Source organism: Mus musculus, chromosome 2 (genome assembly GCF_000001635.26).
Source record: "Mus musculus strain C57BL/6J chromosome 2, GRCm38.p6 C57BL/6J".
Taxonomy (NCBI): Eukaryota; Metazoa; Chordata; class Mammalia; order Rodentia; family Muridae; genus Mus; species Mus musculus.
The window spans coordinates 90,428,992-90,444,561 of record NC_000068.7 but is presented as its reverse complement, the minus strand read 5'-3'; the positions used below and the strand labels follow the sequence as shown (position 1 = coordinate 90,444,561).

At 44.6% G+C, this 15,570-nt stretch overlaps 1 protein-coding gene across 6 annotated transcripts in view; it reads left to right on the top strand.

The window, feature by feature from the left end:
• Positions 1 to 14,806, top strand: part of Ptprj (protein tyrosine phosphatase, receptor type, J) — a 150,939-nt gene extending 136,133 nt beyond the window's left edge. For 5 of the 6 annotated variants that reach the window (XM_006498991.4, NM_008982.6, XM_006498994.3 and 2 more), the window contains exons 21-24: positions 23 to 142; positions 3,777 to 3,937; positions 4,570 to 4,705; positions 7,994 to 11,673. In XM_006498991.4, coding sequence (XP_006499054.1) covers positions 23 to 142; positions 3,777 to 3,937; positions 4,570 to 4,705; positions 7,994 to 8,152 — 576 coding nt within the window. In that variant the 3' untranslated portion in view covers positions 8,153 to 11,673. Of the gene's footprint in view, positions 1 to 22; positions 143 to 3,776; positions 3,938 to 4,569; positions 4,706 to 7,993; positions 11,674 to 14,216; positions 14,337 to 14,515 lie in introns of those variants that run through there. The other variant, NM_001135657.1, reaches the window with a different exon arrangement.
• The last annotated feature ends 764 nt before the right edge of the window (positions 14,807 to 15,570 follow it).

Genomic DNA, 15,570 nt, shown 5'->3' with positions numbered 1-15,570 from the left:
GATCCCTGACCTTGTGTTCTAGACCAAATGTGAGGAGTACTGGCCTTCCAAGCAGGCTCAGGACTACGGGGACATAACTGTGGCGATGACATCAGAAGTCGTTCTTCCAGAATGGACCATCAGAGATTTTGTGGTGAAAAATGTAAGTCAAGATTGATCGGAGAAAATCAATGGGTATTAATACTGAGAATAACTAATATTTGATGCACGAGGAAAGCATCTTTTGCTGCCCATATCTGCAGGCTTTCTGAGGAGCCTCAGCTTTACTTTCTTGAGGGGACTTTGGTGTCGTTTCTGAGTAAATGAGTCTTTCGAGCATGGCAATGACACTTTGCTTCCCGGAGGCCTTTGTGTCATCTGGGTGGGGATGTGCACGGGGGTTGCTTACTGCTAGGAACAGTTTGTATTGATTCCAGGATTTGGATTCTAGGGTACATGCACTGTCCTCCCTTCCCCCACTAAGTTACAAAACCAAATCCACTTAAATCACAGGCTTTCTAGAAGCTGAGTCTCCTTTTCTTTGAAAGTAGAGAAAATGTTCTGAGTCACCGTTAACACCAACTGAGTGTGCAAACGGGTTTAACATTTTCCAGCTCATAGCAAGGGCCTCAGATGGTCATATCTCTTCATCTGGTGAGCTCAAGTTGGAGTCTTTGACATGAAGACAAGATGTGGAGTTCCGGAATGGGCTCACGAGCCACAGAGCTCAGTCTCAGCATTGTTTATTCTCACAAGACTGTTTATTTAGAAGCTCCTCTAAGAGATGAGTAAGCTCTGTGTTTGTTTCCATTTCTCTTGGGTATATATATATATATATATATCTCCAGTGTCTTCTACTTTATTATTATTACAAGTTCTTTGATATTTTCATACACGCTCACAGTACATTTAAATCATACTGTCAGTATCATTTGTGGAGGTTGAACAGTTTTGAAGCCACATGCATAGCTAGCTTTTGGAGACTGGATAACTAAACTGTGACTACATGCAAACTGTGTCACCATCGAGCTTTTAGCTTCCATACGTGGAGCTGACATACAGCCAGCTCCTTTTACCCCCACTGTGTCATTCAGCTGTGAATTCAACCAACCCAGATGGAACTTATTCAGAGTAAAAATTGTTTTTGTATTTAACATGTGCATTTAGGCTCATCATTCCCTAAGCCATACAATATTACAATTATTTAAAAATACATTAGGTAATATAAATGGTTTAGAAATGGTCTAAAGTATAATCACATGTTGTTGACTGACAGGGATGTGTTCTGAGAAATGTGTCTGTGTGAACATCATGGACTGTACGTACACAAACCTGGATAGTACAGCCTACTATGCACTTGGGCTGTGTAGGGTATACCATCATTATGTCAATATGACTGCACAGGAGCGTGTGTGCAGATTGGATGCACACATGCTTGTATTACGTTGGGATCCTGAGCATCCACAGATTTTCCTGGGATCAATCCATATGGATCCTGAGGAAATGTGGAAAGGTAGTATCAACAGTACATACTAGGAGACGACGTTTTGAGAGAGTGTCTTACTAGACAGCCTAGGCTGGCCTTGAACTCATGACCCTCTGCCTCAGTGCTGGAATTACAGATTTGTGTTGACATGCCTAGTTTAGCATTTATGGAACTGTGCATGATAGAGAAGCCTACATATAGACGTTGTGGTGTTACATTTTAACAGAGACTGATAGATTGGGTTCTAGTTTGTAAGATGAAGATATAGGTGAGACATAGTATATGAGATATTAATTCTTACTAGTTACTGGGCCTCAAAGACTCTGGTCTCAGGGATGTTTCAGGTCCTCCTTTGGGGATGTTTATCACACACTGACGTGATCACTTAAGTAAGGTCACAGTCAGGGAGGAACATTTGCAATATGTCAGGCTTATTTCTGCAGGCTTTGCCCATTTAAACTGACTGGCATGTTTACTGTCCCTGGCTGCCTCTGCTTGGAGTTCACCTTTTGTGCATAGAGTTGGCGAAATAAAGACAATGCTACTGCTCTCACTCTAGTTCTAAATAGTTGTTTGGTGTTTGCTAGTTGCGTAGTATTACCACACACTATCTAGAGAGCCCAGGACTCACCAGGTGGCTCTTGCCCCACAGATGTAACCTCCTGCCATACTTAGGGAAACGATTTGGGGCTGTAAGGGAGGTGCCGTTTCCAGGTGGGCCATAGAACAGGGCTCATGAAGTTCCCAGGGAGCTTGCATTAATGAAACTCCATAGATTCTAGAGATTTCATGATTCCCACCAAAGCCTTTTCTTATTTTAGGCTTATATATAGGCTTCCACGTGGCATTTTCTAAAATAGTGCTTTATAGTTATGTGAAATCCATGCATGCATTTCCTTTTTATAAAATGAGAACATTACAGATAGAGCTCCATGTCTTTTGACTACCATCCTTAGTCTCTGCCCCCGCCCCCTGTTCTTACCTCCCTGCCCCCTGGCCCTGCCCCTTGGTCCCCTGTTTCCTTGACCCCTGCCCCTGCTCCCTGCTCCTCTGCTCTTTGGCCCCTGCTCTCGTCCCCGCCCCCGCTCTGCTCTCTGCCTCCCTGCTTCCTGCACCCTGCTCCCTTGTCCTGTCTCCTAGCTTCCTGTCCCCTGACCTCCTGTCCCCTGCCCCTGCTCCCTTGCCCTCTGCCCTGCTCCTTGCTCCTCTGCAGAACTGCTTCTGAAAGTTCTATGTTCCACAGTCTCTTTGTGTCTCTTCCTCTCTTCCCCACTCCTCCCAGCTGATTTCTTCTCTCAGTAAACCCTTATGATAATATTCATGATGTTAGTTGTCCTCAGAGAAGCTCCTGAGTATCCTCTCTCCTATTTCTCAAACTTTCCATAGTGTGAATTTATTGCTTTATAATGAATAAAGGTCAGAAATTAGCTTCAGTCATGGAGATGCCCATTGCCCTGCTGAGGGGACATATGGTAAGGTCAGGTACAGACAAATGAATATCGTTGAATCAAGGACAGGAAGGGACAGGACTAGCCCCAGGGGACAGAGTTTTGGTAATTACAGGCACATGCTTGGTCTAAGGTAGAGTTAAACACTGTGTAATTGACTAGTTTTGTTGTAACAGTGTCCTCTGTCTCCTGCCGGCCAGATGTTAAAGTAGCAGACTGAGTTTGTATGTGTATATGTGTGCATTGTGGTGTGTGTGTGTGTGTGTGTGTGTGTGTGTGTGTGTGTGTGTGTATTTCTCTTTCTGTGTGTGAATGTGTGTTTCTTTTTTAGATCACTATAGTTCTAAATAGTTGTTTGGTGTTTGCTAGTTGTGTAGTATTACCATACACTATCTAGAGAGCCCAGGACTCACCAGGTGGCTCTTGCCCCACAGATGTAACCTCCTGCCATACTTAGGGAAACGATTTGGGGCTGTAAGGGAGGTGCCGTTTCCAGGTGGGCTATAGAACGGGGCTCATGAAGTTCCCAGGGAGCAGGCGTGTGGGTGTAGGGCTGTTACTGGCTGGTAGCTGAGAACAGAAGTGATCTAAACTCAAAATTGAACTGGGTGCGTTGTCTCCACATAGGGTGAGTATCGGGGGTCATCCCCATTTCCTCTGAGCCTCCGCTGCCCATCTTTAGAAGGGGAGATGATGCCCTTCCTTCTTGGGAACATTATGAGGATTAATAGGGATAATAGTGATAGGGATCAGCTGCCCGTTTTCCTTTAAGTGCTGAATGGTTCTCAGGCCTGCTTGATTTCACTCACCGTTGTGATACTGTCAGGTATCTTGACTCTTGGATCTCTAACCCGTTCCTTTAGATGCAGAATAGCGAGAGCCATCCTCTGCGGCAGTTCCATTTCACCTCCTGGCCTGACCACGGTGTTCCTGACACCACTGACCTGCTCATCAACTTTCGGTACCTGGTCCGGGATTACATGAAGCAGATACCCCCCGAGTCACCAATTCTGGTGCATTGCAGGTATGCACAGTTGGGAGTGTATGCATTTGTGACAACTTAAAATGTATACATTTATGAATACCCCCTCTCCCCACCACCAAAGCAATGCCCAAGAGAAAATGCAATAGGCAGTTGGAAATTCAAGAGGGCACTGTGGCCTTAGTCCCTGAGACTATAGAAAGGGGTTGGTGAGCTATATAGCCCATGGGCCAGACAGGGTCTGCTTGTTTTTATATATAAAACCTCACTGGAACCCAGCCACACCCACTGGCTTACTCATTTGCATTGCTTTTATACTGCAGTGGTGTAATGTGCTCAGCTGAGGGTATTGGCCATCTGGTCATTTACAGAAAGGGTATGTCTGTGCCTACAATAGAACAGAAAGAATTTAGCATTAAAGGCAAAAGAATTAATTAGAGCAGAGGCCTCAAAAAAGATGCAACTTTGTGTCCTAGGCTGCAGGACCATTTGATTGGCATGGGGTGTGAGAAGGTTAGCAATATGTTTAGTCTGCGACTTTTAACTCGCTTGAAGCTGCAGTTGAGGAGCAATGTGTTCGCCTCAGTGATAATGAAGATATGGGTACCAGTGGAGGACTGGGAGATCTGTGGAGAGACAACTGATGGTGATGTGCTAATTTCTCTGTCTTCTAGTGCTGGGGTTGGAAGGACGGGCACTTTCATCGCCATCGATCGCCTGATCTATCAGATAGAGAATGAGAACACCGTGGACGTGTATGGGATTGTCTATGACCTTCGGATGCACAGGCCTCTGATGGTGCAGACAGAGGTGAGCCCAGATCTGTGTTTGGCACGTTACCATTCCCATCTGTCTGTAAAAGCTCACATGGAATCACATGCTGGACTCTTCTAGAGCTTTCTTGCTCTTGACTGTGAATTTCAGTTGTCATTAAATTACCTGATGCAGTAGTACCAATAGGATGACACATGCAGATAGTGGCAGGACTCTTTGTCTTAAAGCATCTGATTTTTTAAGCAGTCTTCTTTTTTTTTTTTTAATTTTTTTTATTACGTATTTTCCTCAATTACATTTCCAATGCTATCCCAAAAGTCCCTCATACCCACCCACCCCCACTCCCCTACCCACCCATTCCCACTTTTTGGCCCTGGCGTTCCCCTGTACTGGGGCATATAAAGTTTGCATGTCCAATGGGCCTCTTTTCCAGTGATGGCCGAGTAGGCCATCTTTTGATACATATGCAGCTAGAGTCAAGAGCTCCGGTGAACTGGTTAGTTCATAATGTTGTTGCACCTGCAGGGTTGCAGATCTCTTTATTTAAGCAGTCTTCTTTAAAATAAAGAGATTATTTATTTTTATTTTGTGCATATGGGTGTTTTGCCTGCATGCATGTCTTTGTATTACAGGCATTCGGTACCCACAGAGGCCAGAAAAAGACATTGAATCCCCTGGAAATGGAGTTAGAGGTAGTTGTGAGCCACCATGTAGGTAGTGGGAATCACACCAAGGTTCTCTGTAAGACCTCTGCAGTGGTCTCAACTGCTGAGCTGTCTCCCCGGCCCTCAGATTAGTCTTTTTAAGACTCTTGGTTTGGTTCCTAGATTTTAAATTTATAAAATTAGTTTTTAAATTTAATAAATTTATTGTTTATTAAAAACTTATAGTTAGTTTGGTCTTCATTTCTGAGAGGATCTGACCATCTTTAAGCTGACAGAGCACTTCTCAAAAATAGCACATTGCCACTGAAGCAGAAATGTAATTCATGCGTACACACTCTTGAAGATGTTAAAGAACAGTGGTCATCAGAGCTATACAAAAAAGACTGAGCAGAAAATGTGTGCTCGGTATGCACTGTGGTGTATGTAAAGATGTTGGAGTTGCCTTATCTGAAGTGTCCCTTGTAAGCTTTGAATCTGAGGCTTGTTCTTATCAGAGTGTGTCAGGAAGTGATTTCCAGGGGTGGATATTCCCAGACCAAGATGAGAGCAGAATATTCATCGTGGCTCAGGCTGTTACTCTGGACCAATTTAGAAACTTATGACCATGTGCTATGTCTGAGTCTAGCATGGTATGTTAGAGGTCTGGGTACATTGTGTGCTTTTGGGTGAGACGCACGATTGTGGGAGAAAGAGTGAAAATTTGCTTCTGTGTTAGAGTTTCATTTTTCTGCTACAGTTTTATAGAGTGAGAAGAACAGAAATCTTATTATCTGCCTGTGGATTCCTTCCTCATCTCTCTGTTGGGGGGGGAGTGAGGGAGGGAGGGAGAGAATGAGAGAGAGAAAGAGAGAGAGAGAGAGAGAGAGAGAGAGAGAGAGAGAGAGAGATTTTGATTGCTTTCTCACTTTTTGCAGTGATGCTGGTTATCACAGTCAAACACAGCTTGAAACTATGGCTAGTCTATTTAGCTGGCTTGATCTGAGGTCACGCCCTCTTCTGAGGCCACACCCACTCAGCATTTTCTTGGTTTGTTGATCGGCTGTTTAGTCCTGCTGCTCTGTGGCAAATACTTTAACCACTGATCTGCCTCTCCAGCCTCCTGATCACTTTTTCGTATTTCAAAAATAATATATTAAAAATTAACACTATAGAACTGCCCAGAATATATTCTTCCCCCTAACCCTACTTCCTAGACGCTAGGACCTAAAGGAAGGCCTTAGTTACTTTTAGCTTGTGTAGTACTTTGGATCCCACACCTCCCAGGCTGATGTGTTTGAATATTTGGTCACCAGACAGGGACGTTGCTTTGAAAGGTCATGGAATCTTCAGGGAGCAGAGCCTTGCTGGAGGAAGTCGATCACTACCTGGTGGGCCTTAAGGTTTCATACCTGGTTCCACTTCCTGTCTGCCCTCTGCTCTCTGCTTCCTCTATGACCAGCTGCCCAAGGCCCTGCCACCATCCCTTTTCAGCCATGGTGGGCTGTATCTCCTCTGCTGTGAGTCAAAAGAAGTTCCTTCTTGTCAGGCTTGGTTACAGCAGCCAGAGATGGAACTGGCACAGCAGGTGGCGCTATAGAACGTTTTGAATATGCACATGCGTACATCTGTGGTCTCCTTTGAAAAGACTGGATGCTCTTATGAGGTTTGCTTTTACGGCACCTAGCCTTTTTTTTTTTTTTTTTTTTTCCTGCCACAGCATATACTTCCTCTATTTAAACAGCGACCTGTAGATTCTGATAGATACACTTGTATTAGTGTTACTTTTTTGTTGTTGTTGTTTTGTTTTTTGTTTTTTTGAGACAGGGTTTCTCTGTATAGTCCTGGCTGTCCTGGAACTCATTTTGTAGATCAGGCTGGCCTCGAACTCAGAAATCTGCTTGCCTCTGCCTCCCGAGTGCTGGGATTAAAGGCGTGCGCCACCACCACCCGACATTAGTTATTTTTTTGAAAACAATAATTGTGTGTAAGTTTATTTTGCCTCATGGTTTGGGGTACAGTTTTTCATGGTAAGCCACTGTGATATAACTGTGGCAGCAGTAGGATGACCCTGGCCACATTCTGCCTGCAGTAAGGCAGGAGAGAGATGACTGTTGGTACGCAACCCCCTTCATTTCTCACTTGCTGCAGACCTCCGCCCCACATTCAGGATGTGTCGTCTGTCCCTCATCAGGTGACCCTCTCCTCTAATGACCTCCTAGTCACACGGAGGAGTGTCTTCTAGGTGATTCTCAATTTCATCCAGCTGACAGTTAAGATTAGTCTTCACGCTACCCCGAGGAGGGGGCTGCACTCAGGTCCAGCTGATGCCCTTTAACCCTTCTCCTCTTTAGAGAGTCCTTCCGGTTTACTCTCACTCCACGCGGATTCCTTAACTTTCACTGTCCTGCGGTATTTATGCTTGATTTCCTCTGCATCTTCATTTCACCCTCCATAAGGTTCTGATGTTTCCTTGATATGAAGACGTGAGGGTGCCCGCTCTGGTTAAGTGTCACTGGTAAAGAAGGCTGTGTTATGTGCTTTTTGAATGTCATTAGGTTGTTTATAGATCACGGATGTGTTGGACAGATGGGATCATGGTGAGTTTTCCTTTAAGAATCGTCTCGTGTTCTCATTCCTGGGGCTGGTGCTTATTCTTCTCTCTCATTTCCTTTCCCACCAGGACCAGTATGTTTTCCTCAATCAGTGTGTTTTGGATATTATCAGAGCCCAGAAAGACTCAAAAGTTGATCTCATCTATCAGAACACAACGGCAATGACAATCTATGAAAACCTCGAGCCAGTGAGCATGTTTGGAAAGACTAATGGTTACATCGCCTAGTTCCAAAGCAAACCCTTTCTGAAGCTAACCGGACCGTCACACCCACAGTGAAGGAGAGCGCCCTGACGGGACATGTTTTATATGTCTCCTTTCTCAGTTCTTTGTTCTGTTCTGTTAGAACTACTTGGAGGGCATGGGGCTGTGCGTGCAAAAGCATGGCAGATAGCCAGTGGGGTGTCAGGGGCTGTGGACGGGTGGTGTGGAAATCAGCTGCCTTCCTGATCACTAATGGGATGGGTTCACTTTTTGTTTTTTTCCTTGAGAATTGTGGAAAACCAGGAAAAGTGAGCTATGTTTTGTTTTCCAAACTGGTTTGTTCTCCTCTTTTCTCCCCTTGTCTCCCCCCTCTCTCTCCCCCCTACCTCTCTGTTTTTTTTTTTTTTCAAGACTTTTATATGATTCACATGCTAAAGCCAGGATTATGTTGGGTTGAATATATTTTAAGTATCAGAGGTCTATTTTTACCTACTGTATCTTGGAATCTAGCCGATGGAAATGCGTGACTGTGGGTGTTTCTCACGCAGGGAGGGGCACATGGCGCCTCTTCTGCGTGGGTTTCTATTTGAACATGTGCCTTTTCTGAATTATGCTTCCATGGGCAAAACTCAGTAGATGTCTCTATTTTTATATTGAATCTCAGAATTGGAATATACAGACTATTTAAGCAGTAGCTTAGCATCAGAGAGTCGCCTCCTCAGTAACATTCCGGCTCCCATTCGATTAGAGGAGGCTCTCTCTGCGGCCCACCCTTGACACACGTTTGTGCCCCACAGTCCCCTTCCCTTTCTTTCTTTTCCCCTCCCAGTTTTCGCCAAAGACTTGTGTTGGTGAGATTTTCATCCCATTGGTTGGGTGAGAATAGAAATGTAAACCATCATCATGAGACTCTCTGTGGGTGGGGGTGGGGAGGAAGAGAGGAATCAACATACCATGGTGTGCACCCCTTCTCATCCCGTCTCCTCCTTTCTCTCCTTTCTGTCTTTGGTAAGAAGGATTATTTAAAGGTGCAATATGTGACGTAGTGGTTCACGATGCTCTGGGTTCTTAGTAATGTTTTACTCAGGTTGTCATTTTATGTATGTGTGTGTGTCTGTGTGTCTGTGTGTGTCTCTGTGTGTTTTATAGCGTGGTGATCTGTGAACATTTCAGTGTGAACTCAGAATAACCCCTTTTCCCCTCGAAGTCCACTGGCTTTAGTCTATCTGCAGTGACACACATCAGTATCTACTGTATATATAAATACTAAACTCTTACACCAGTCATTCCTATGAATTGAGGTGTACAAAGTTTGATTTGTATCAAAGATGTAATTATTATTTTTAAAACCTCTTTTCACTACACTGCTGCTGTAATTACTTTGAATTTTTAAAGAAAAAAAATGTAGTTTTTTTTTTTTTTTTGGCTTCAGGTGTGTATTCACCAAGAATTTCAGAATTTATGTGGTTTTATTTTATTGGTACATAATCTGTAAACTTCTCAAGGCATTAACATGACAAGATTTGTGTCTTTTATTTTATCTTGTGGCTCAGGTTATATTTGAAGAAGTTTCAAGTTTATCTTCTAGTAGGCAATGAAGTCTATATAAGGTCTTATGAAGGAATCGCCAGGTCCCTGGACTCCTGTGGCTGTTTTCCACAGTAACAACACATCCTGCTGTATGTTTGGGACAATGGTATCCTGTTGAAGATGAGGGTGGGTCTTCTCCAAGGACCTGGCCACTGTGGGCCCCGGAACTGCCTTCTGATGTTCTGCCTTCTCTGTTCCTCGTGTCACCAGCACTTTGATGGCTGACTGGACCTGATCATGAGTATTTGTAGGGTTAGAGAGGGTGACCCATAATTGAAAGTCCCCTGCTGTGTTTCAGCGCTGTAGTGCTGTGGTGTGTACCCCCCCCCCCCTTTTCCTTTGCGGTACTGAAAGGATTGAAAGAAGAGGGTCATGGCATTGTCATGCTTTGGGGGAGAATTTTACTTCTCACATGGAAACTGCACTTTTTTTTTTCTAAATCCTTTGCATTTTGATGTTCATTTAGTGTACAGCCCTACAGAGAATGGGCTGGCCCAGGTAGCTTGGGCCCCTTGACTCAACTTCACTGGGGAACTTGACTCTGCAGTTGTGAATCAGGGAAGCCATGCTGTCTCCAGGTGTGGAGTGAAGCTGACCTTGGGCTCATTATTTCCAAATGCCCTGTCAGGTCTGTCTAGGATGTGCTGACTTCGGGGTGCTATACAGAGGGGCCTGTCCTGGCAATAGTTCTGTGCACCACCTCTCTGCCTCCTCAGTTTGTTAGGAACCATTGTAGAGGGTGGTGAGGGGTCCAATCCCATGCAGCGCCTATGCCCTGCCTCATCTGCCAGAAAGCATGAGGAAAGGACTTGCCCCTAAAGTAGTCCTGTAGAAGATTAGAGTCCCTTAAAAAAATCAAAGCAACATAATCATAATCACACCATATAAAATTGCAAAACCCAGAGCCGTCTCCACTTCTTCCCGTGTGGGTCTGCAAAGTCTTTAGGCCTCAGCCCCAACAAGCCATTCCCAGTCCCAGGAGGAAGGCTAGTGGCAGAGAGGTCTGGAGTTCCAAATGGGCAGGTCACAAGAAGGTCACCATGCCATTCCACATCTGGAGGAGGACTGTGTGGTGGAGTTTGCATAGCACAGCCATTGGAAAGGGAAGATTAATGACAGAGGCTAGGGTTGGCCAGAGGCAGAAGGCCCTTCTTACTGTCTGCCCCAAGCCCTCAGTGGAACTGTGAACAAAAGTTGGAAGAGCCTGGAGAAATTTGAATGATGGAGTTCCCCCGCTAAGACACTGAGAAAAGCAGCCAGGATGAGACTTGCTGTCAGTGAAAGGGCTACAGACTGGTGGTCAACTGCTTTGGAGGACTTGAGCCATTGACTGGTGTCTTCTAAGGAGAAAAAGGCTTTGCCACCAGAGCTGAATCTAGCAACGATTGGCACCAGTGGGACATTTGGTGTCCATTCTCTGAGGCCACTTTGTGATCTCCAGCCAGACTTTGGCACAATGGACCTGCTGGCTTTGTGCTTTGTGAAGTTGGAGGCTCTGGGGGGTGGGGGTGGGAGTGGGGAGGAAGCAGGGAAGGGTCAACTATGCAGCTGGTTCATTCATACTTGTTTTCTGGGATGGAGAAGCCTGGAATTATCCCCCACCCCCACCCCCGAAATGCTTGATTGTGCTTGTTGAGCTAAACAAGCCGGTGACTGAAGCTAGTTCACCTCAAAACAGAGTTGGGATGCCGCATTTTTCAGATTGCTGCGTAGCAACTGTGTGTTTAACACCTGTGGCTTTTTCTCCCTGGGGCACAGAATAGAAGTGTTGATGTGGACTCTAAACTGTACTTTTCTTGTAACTATTTTGGAATGATGCACATTTCTAATGTCTGTTATACTTGTACAGAGTATTGCTCTTGGTTGCTTTTTTTTTTTTTTAAAGGAAAAAAATGGCCTGAAAAACTTTTTTTTTAAAGACTTACAAATACCAAATATAAAAATATGTCAACACATTATGTCTTCGATTGATTCATTTCTCTCTGTCTCTGTCTCTCTCACTCTCTCGCTCTTCTGCCTCTCTCTCCCCCCTCCCCCCTTATTTTACATCTATACCACTTACCATGTACTTCACTGGTTTTGTTTTATTTGACCAGGGAATCCTTAGCAAGATCATGTTTCCACTGGAATTTTCTATATTGCTTTTTATGGCTACTGTTTCTGATACCACAGACTGGGTGGTTTAAGCCAGAAGAATTCTATTTTTATAATCTGGAAGCTGGAGATCCGAGATCAAGGGCTGGTAGGGACTCCCTCCTGGTATGGCCTCTTCCTGTCCATATATGGCCTTTCCTTTATACAGGTCTGAGGATCCTAGCGATGCTGGTTATGGCCTTATGCGCAGCATCTCATTTTACCTTCTTTGCTACTGAGATCCCGTCACCAAGTAGAGTCACATTCTGAGCTATGAGAGGTTTATACCTCAGGACGTGGCAATGTGGGTGCATGGGGCTAATTGTGTGTTTCTTAGTTTGGTAGAGAGATAACCTCACCTTAGGAGGCCCCCAGAATTTTTAGGGGGTCTTCTGTTGATGTTTCTGAGGAATCTCAAAATTGTTGGGCTACTGTGACAATCTGATAGATCAGTGGTTCTCAACCTTCCTAGGGCTGCAACCTATTAATACAGTTCCTCATGCTGTGGTGACTCCCTCAAACATAAAATTATTCTTGCTGCTACTTTGTAACTTTAATTTTGCTACAGTTATGAATCCATGTTTTCTGATGGTCTTAGGTGAACCCTGCAGAACGGTCATTTGACCCCTCCAAGGGGGTCACAACCCATCGGTTGAGAACCACTGTGGTAATACTTTAATTTCGTCTTTTGTGTCTCCTGATACAAAATGGTTTTGGGGGTTAAGATAGGGCCTCATGTAATCCAACCTTCTAATCCTCTTGCCTCTACTTTCCGAGTTCTGGGAATAAGCATGTGCTATCATTCCCCACACCATTTTTTTTTTTTTTTGAGTTATTTAATGGGAAATAAAACTTCAGTGTAATTTCTTTTAGTATGTCCAAGTTGACTGACTCAAGGGCCTTTGTTGTTTATCACTTTTCTGATTAGGCAAAAAGCACAAACTTGGGGACAGCTGATAATGTAGTTACTCAATAGGTTTGTTCTGTCTAAAGGCAGAAAGTATGTACTGGACATACGTGGTATGAGAATATACCAGCCCAGACACGGAACAGTAAGGGCTTTTCTAACCTTTTCCTTGCGGTCAGCATTAGTTGGCAGAGAGCTGAAGTTTGTCACAAGAGAGAGGACCACGGACATGTTGCAAGACCTGGGTCTGCTCAGAAAGGCATGGGTTGACATCTTGCTAAAGCCCAACCAGTTTAGGATGAAGCTTCTGGTTGGGAGCCCTCCCCTGTGGGTTTGGTCCCTGATACACCAGGCCATCACATCTTCTCTCCTGCCGATGACCCTGGAACTCATCAAAGGGTAATTTTGGTGTGTTAGTTACATTTCTCGGTGTCATGACAAAAGTATCAGACTAGAAGCAACTTGAACAGAGGAACAGTTTGAGGGAGGGATTATAGTTCATCACAGCAATGGGAGAGGCTGCTGGTTATATTGCATCTGCTGTCTGGAAGCCAAGCATGAGTAGGAAGTAGGGCCAGTTTATGGGCCTTCCTTTGCACTTCCTCCATGTAGCCTTACTACACGGAGCCATCACCTGGGGACCACGTGTTCAAACACACAAGCTATGGGAGACATTTTGTATTCAAGCCACAATATTCAGTAAAAAAAAAAAAAAAAAAAAAAAAGGTCGGAAAAAAAGACACATATGAATGCCATTAGAATTCGATGTGTTAATATTCTGAGATGCTTCATGCATTGCCTAGGGCGCAGTGATGGCTATTCAACCTCAGTTTTATGTCTGTTATGCTGGCAGTGAGTTGTACATATGTGGACAAACCAGACATCTCTGCCTGTGTGCAATTTGAGGACCTAGGGAAGAGTGAGGGGAATTAACATGTATATACCGATACACTGTGGCCAGAACAAGTCAGCTTTGTAGTATCAATGGGTCAGAGAGGATTGAAGAGAAGGGAGAAGAAATGGTGTATGCTGAGACAATTTGGCAATTGTGTAGTTGGGAGTCTAAGCTTATTGGGGATTAGTTGGAAGCAAGGCTTAGTCAGCCATGGCAAGGAGGTGGGGCATTGGTCTGTGAGTAATAGAAGCCATCAGAGTTTCACACTGGATGGTGGCATGGTTGGGCCAGTCACGGAGTAGACAGTTACAGAGGGAGACTGACTTGGTGTGATTCAGCAATGGTTTAGGAAATAAATAATGGGGACTTGTCAAGTGGTGTGATGTGTACATGCATGTACATTAAAAGTATCAGGAGTGGGGACTTTTGGGAGGTGATTCTGTTGGGAGGGTAGAGTTACATAGCAGGTTGTCTGAGACCATTTTTTAAAAAGAAATCCAGTTAACAGCATTTATGGAAGAAAATGGCAACATATTTTAAAATGTGTTGGTCTTGCTTTACAGAGTTCCTTGAATGTGACTATGTTGCTTCATCCACAGCTGAACGATTTTGGATGTTGGGTTCTAGGTCCTGGCTGTTGCTGGTCTGCTAGGATCCAGGGCCTTGTTGACATCTGGGAAGATGTAAGTAGGGAGAACAGATGTTTAGGTTTCCCTAGCAGAAGTAATCGCAGCTCTCATATTTCTCCTGGAGTCACAGGTCCTTTTAGGGCTGACTTCATATCTCTTAGGCCTCTTGGAGAACAGGAGATCCTAGACTTTTATGGTAGCTGTTAACCAGGAAAACTTCCTTATGTTAACAGGTAAATTGTCCCGCTGAAAGCCTCAGTTTTAGATGTGGCCACTAGATGGAGCCAGAGCACTGGTATGAAGGAGCACCAGGGCCGTGTAAGGCAAAAGAGGACCCAGAAAAAGAAACTTAACTTGTTCACTCCTGAGAAACCTGCAAGTCAACAAGCCAAGGAAGTGCCTTTGCATGCATTTGGTAGCCTTTCCAATCCCGCTTATTACATAATATGTTCATGTTCATGGCAAAAAAAAAAAAATAAAATAAATAAAAAAGGAAAACAAAATAAAAAAAATCTTAGAACATTGATTTTACTACAGTATTCATTCACACCCCAAGAGTCCCTTCCTACAACTTGACACAATTATTTGTGACCTGCAGAATGGTGATGGTGTCTCAAGTCTAGGATCAGGTCATAAAACTAGAGGGTCTGTGGTTCTGTGGCATCTGGGCTCCGTGCTGATGTCTGTGATCTGTGTTACCACCAAAGGCCAAGTGGATGTCAGTGGTCGAGGATGCCTCCAAGAGCCTTGCCTGAGTCTGTGGCTCTACTACAGCCGGGGGGCCATGTGTGTGGTCTGTGCTGTTGGCAGATACTGTGTGGAGGCCTCGATCTGTGTTCCTGCTGACTGTGAAGAACAAGGAGACTACATTTGCTGTGCTATTGATCACTGCAGACGCACAGTGGAGAGGGAAGGACATGGAAGGATTCTGTGACAACCCCTACCTCCCACAGCCGTTCCCCCTCCCCCCCCCCCCCCCCCCCCCCCAAGTAACAGCTTAGACTGGAAGCCATCCCAGAGAACTCTTAGAAAGAGTGATGGGGATGCTGAAGTGTAGCTCTCTGTAATTGACGGCCGCAGCAGGGTGCGGATGGGGAGGTCTCAGTTCTGTGTAAGGAGCAGACCACGGACAGTTTGACCGTGCTCCAGTGAGTGTATGGATAACACAAATTGGACTTGTTTTTGTTCTTTTCCAATTTCATTAAAAATTTTTATTTTTATTTTTACTTTTGGGGGGGGGCAGGTCACAAGGGTAGGAGGGTGGACTTGCAAGGACTGCAGAGTGAGT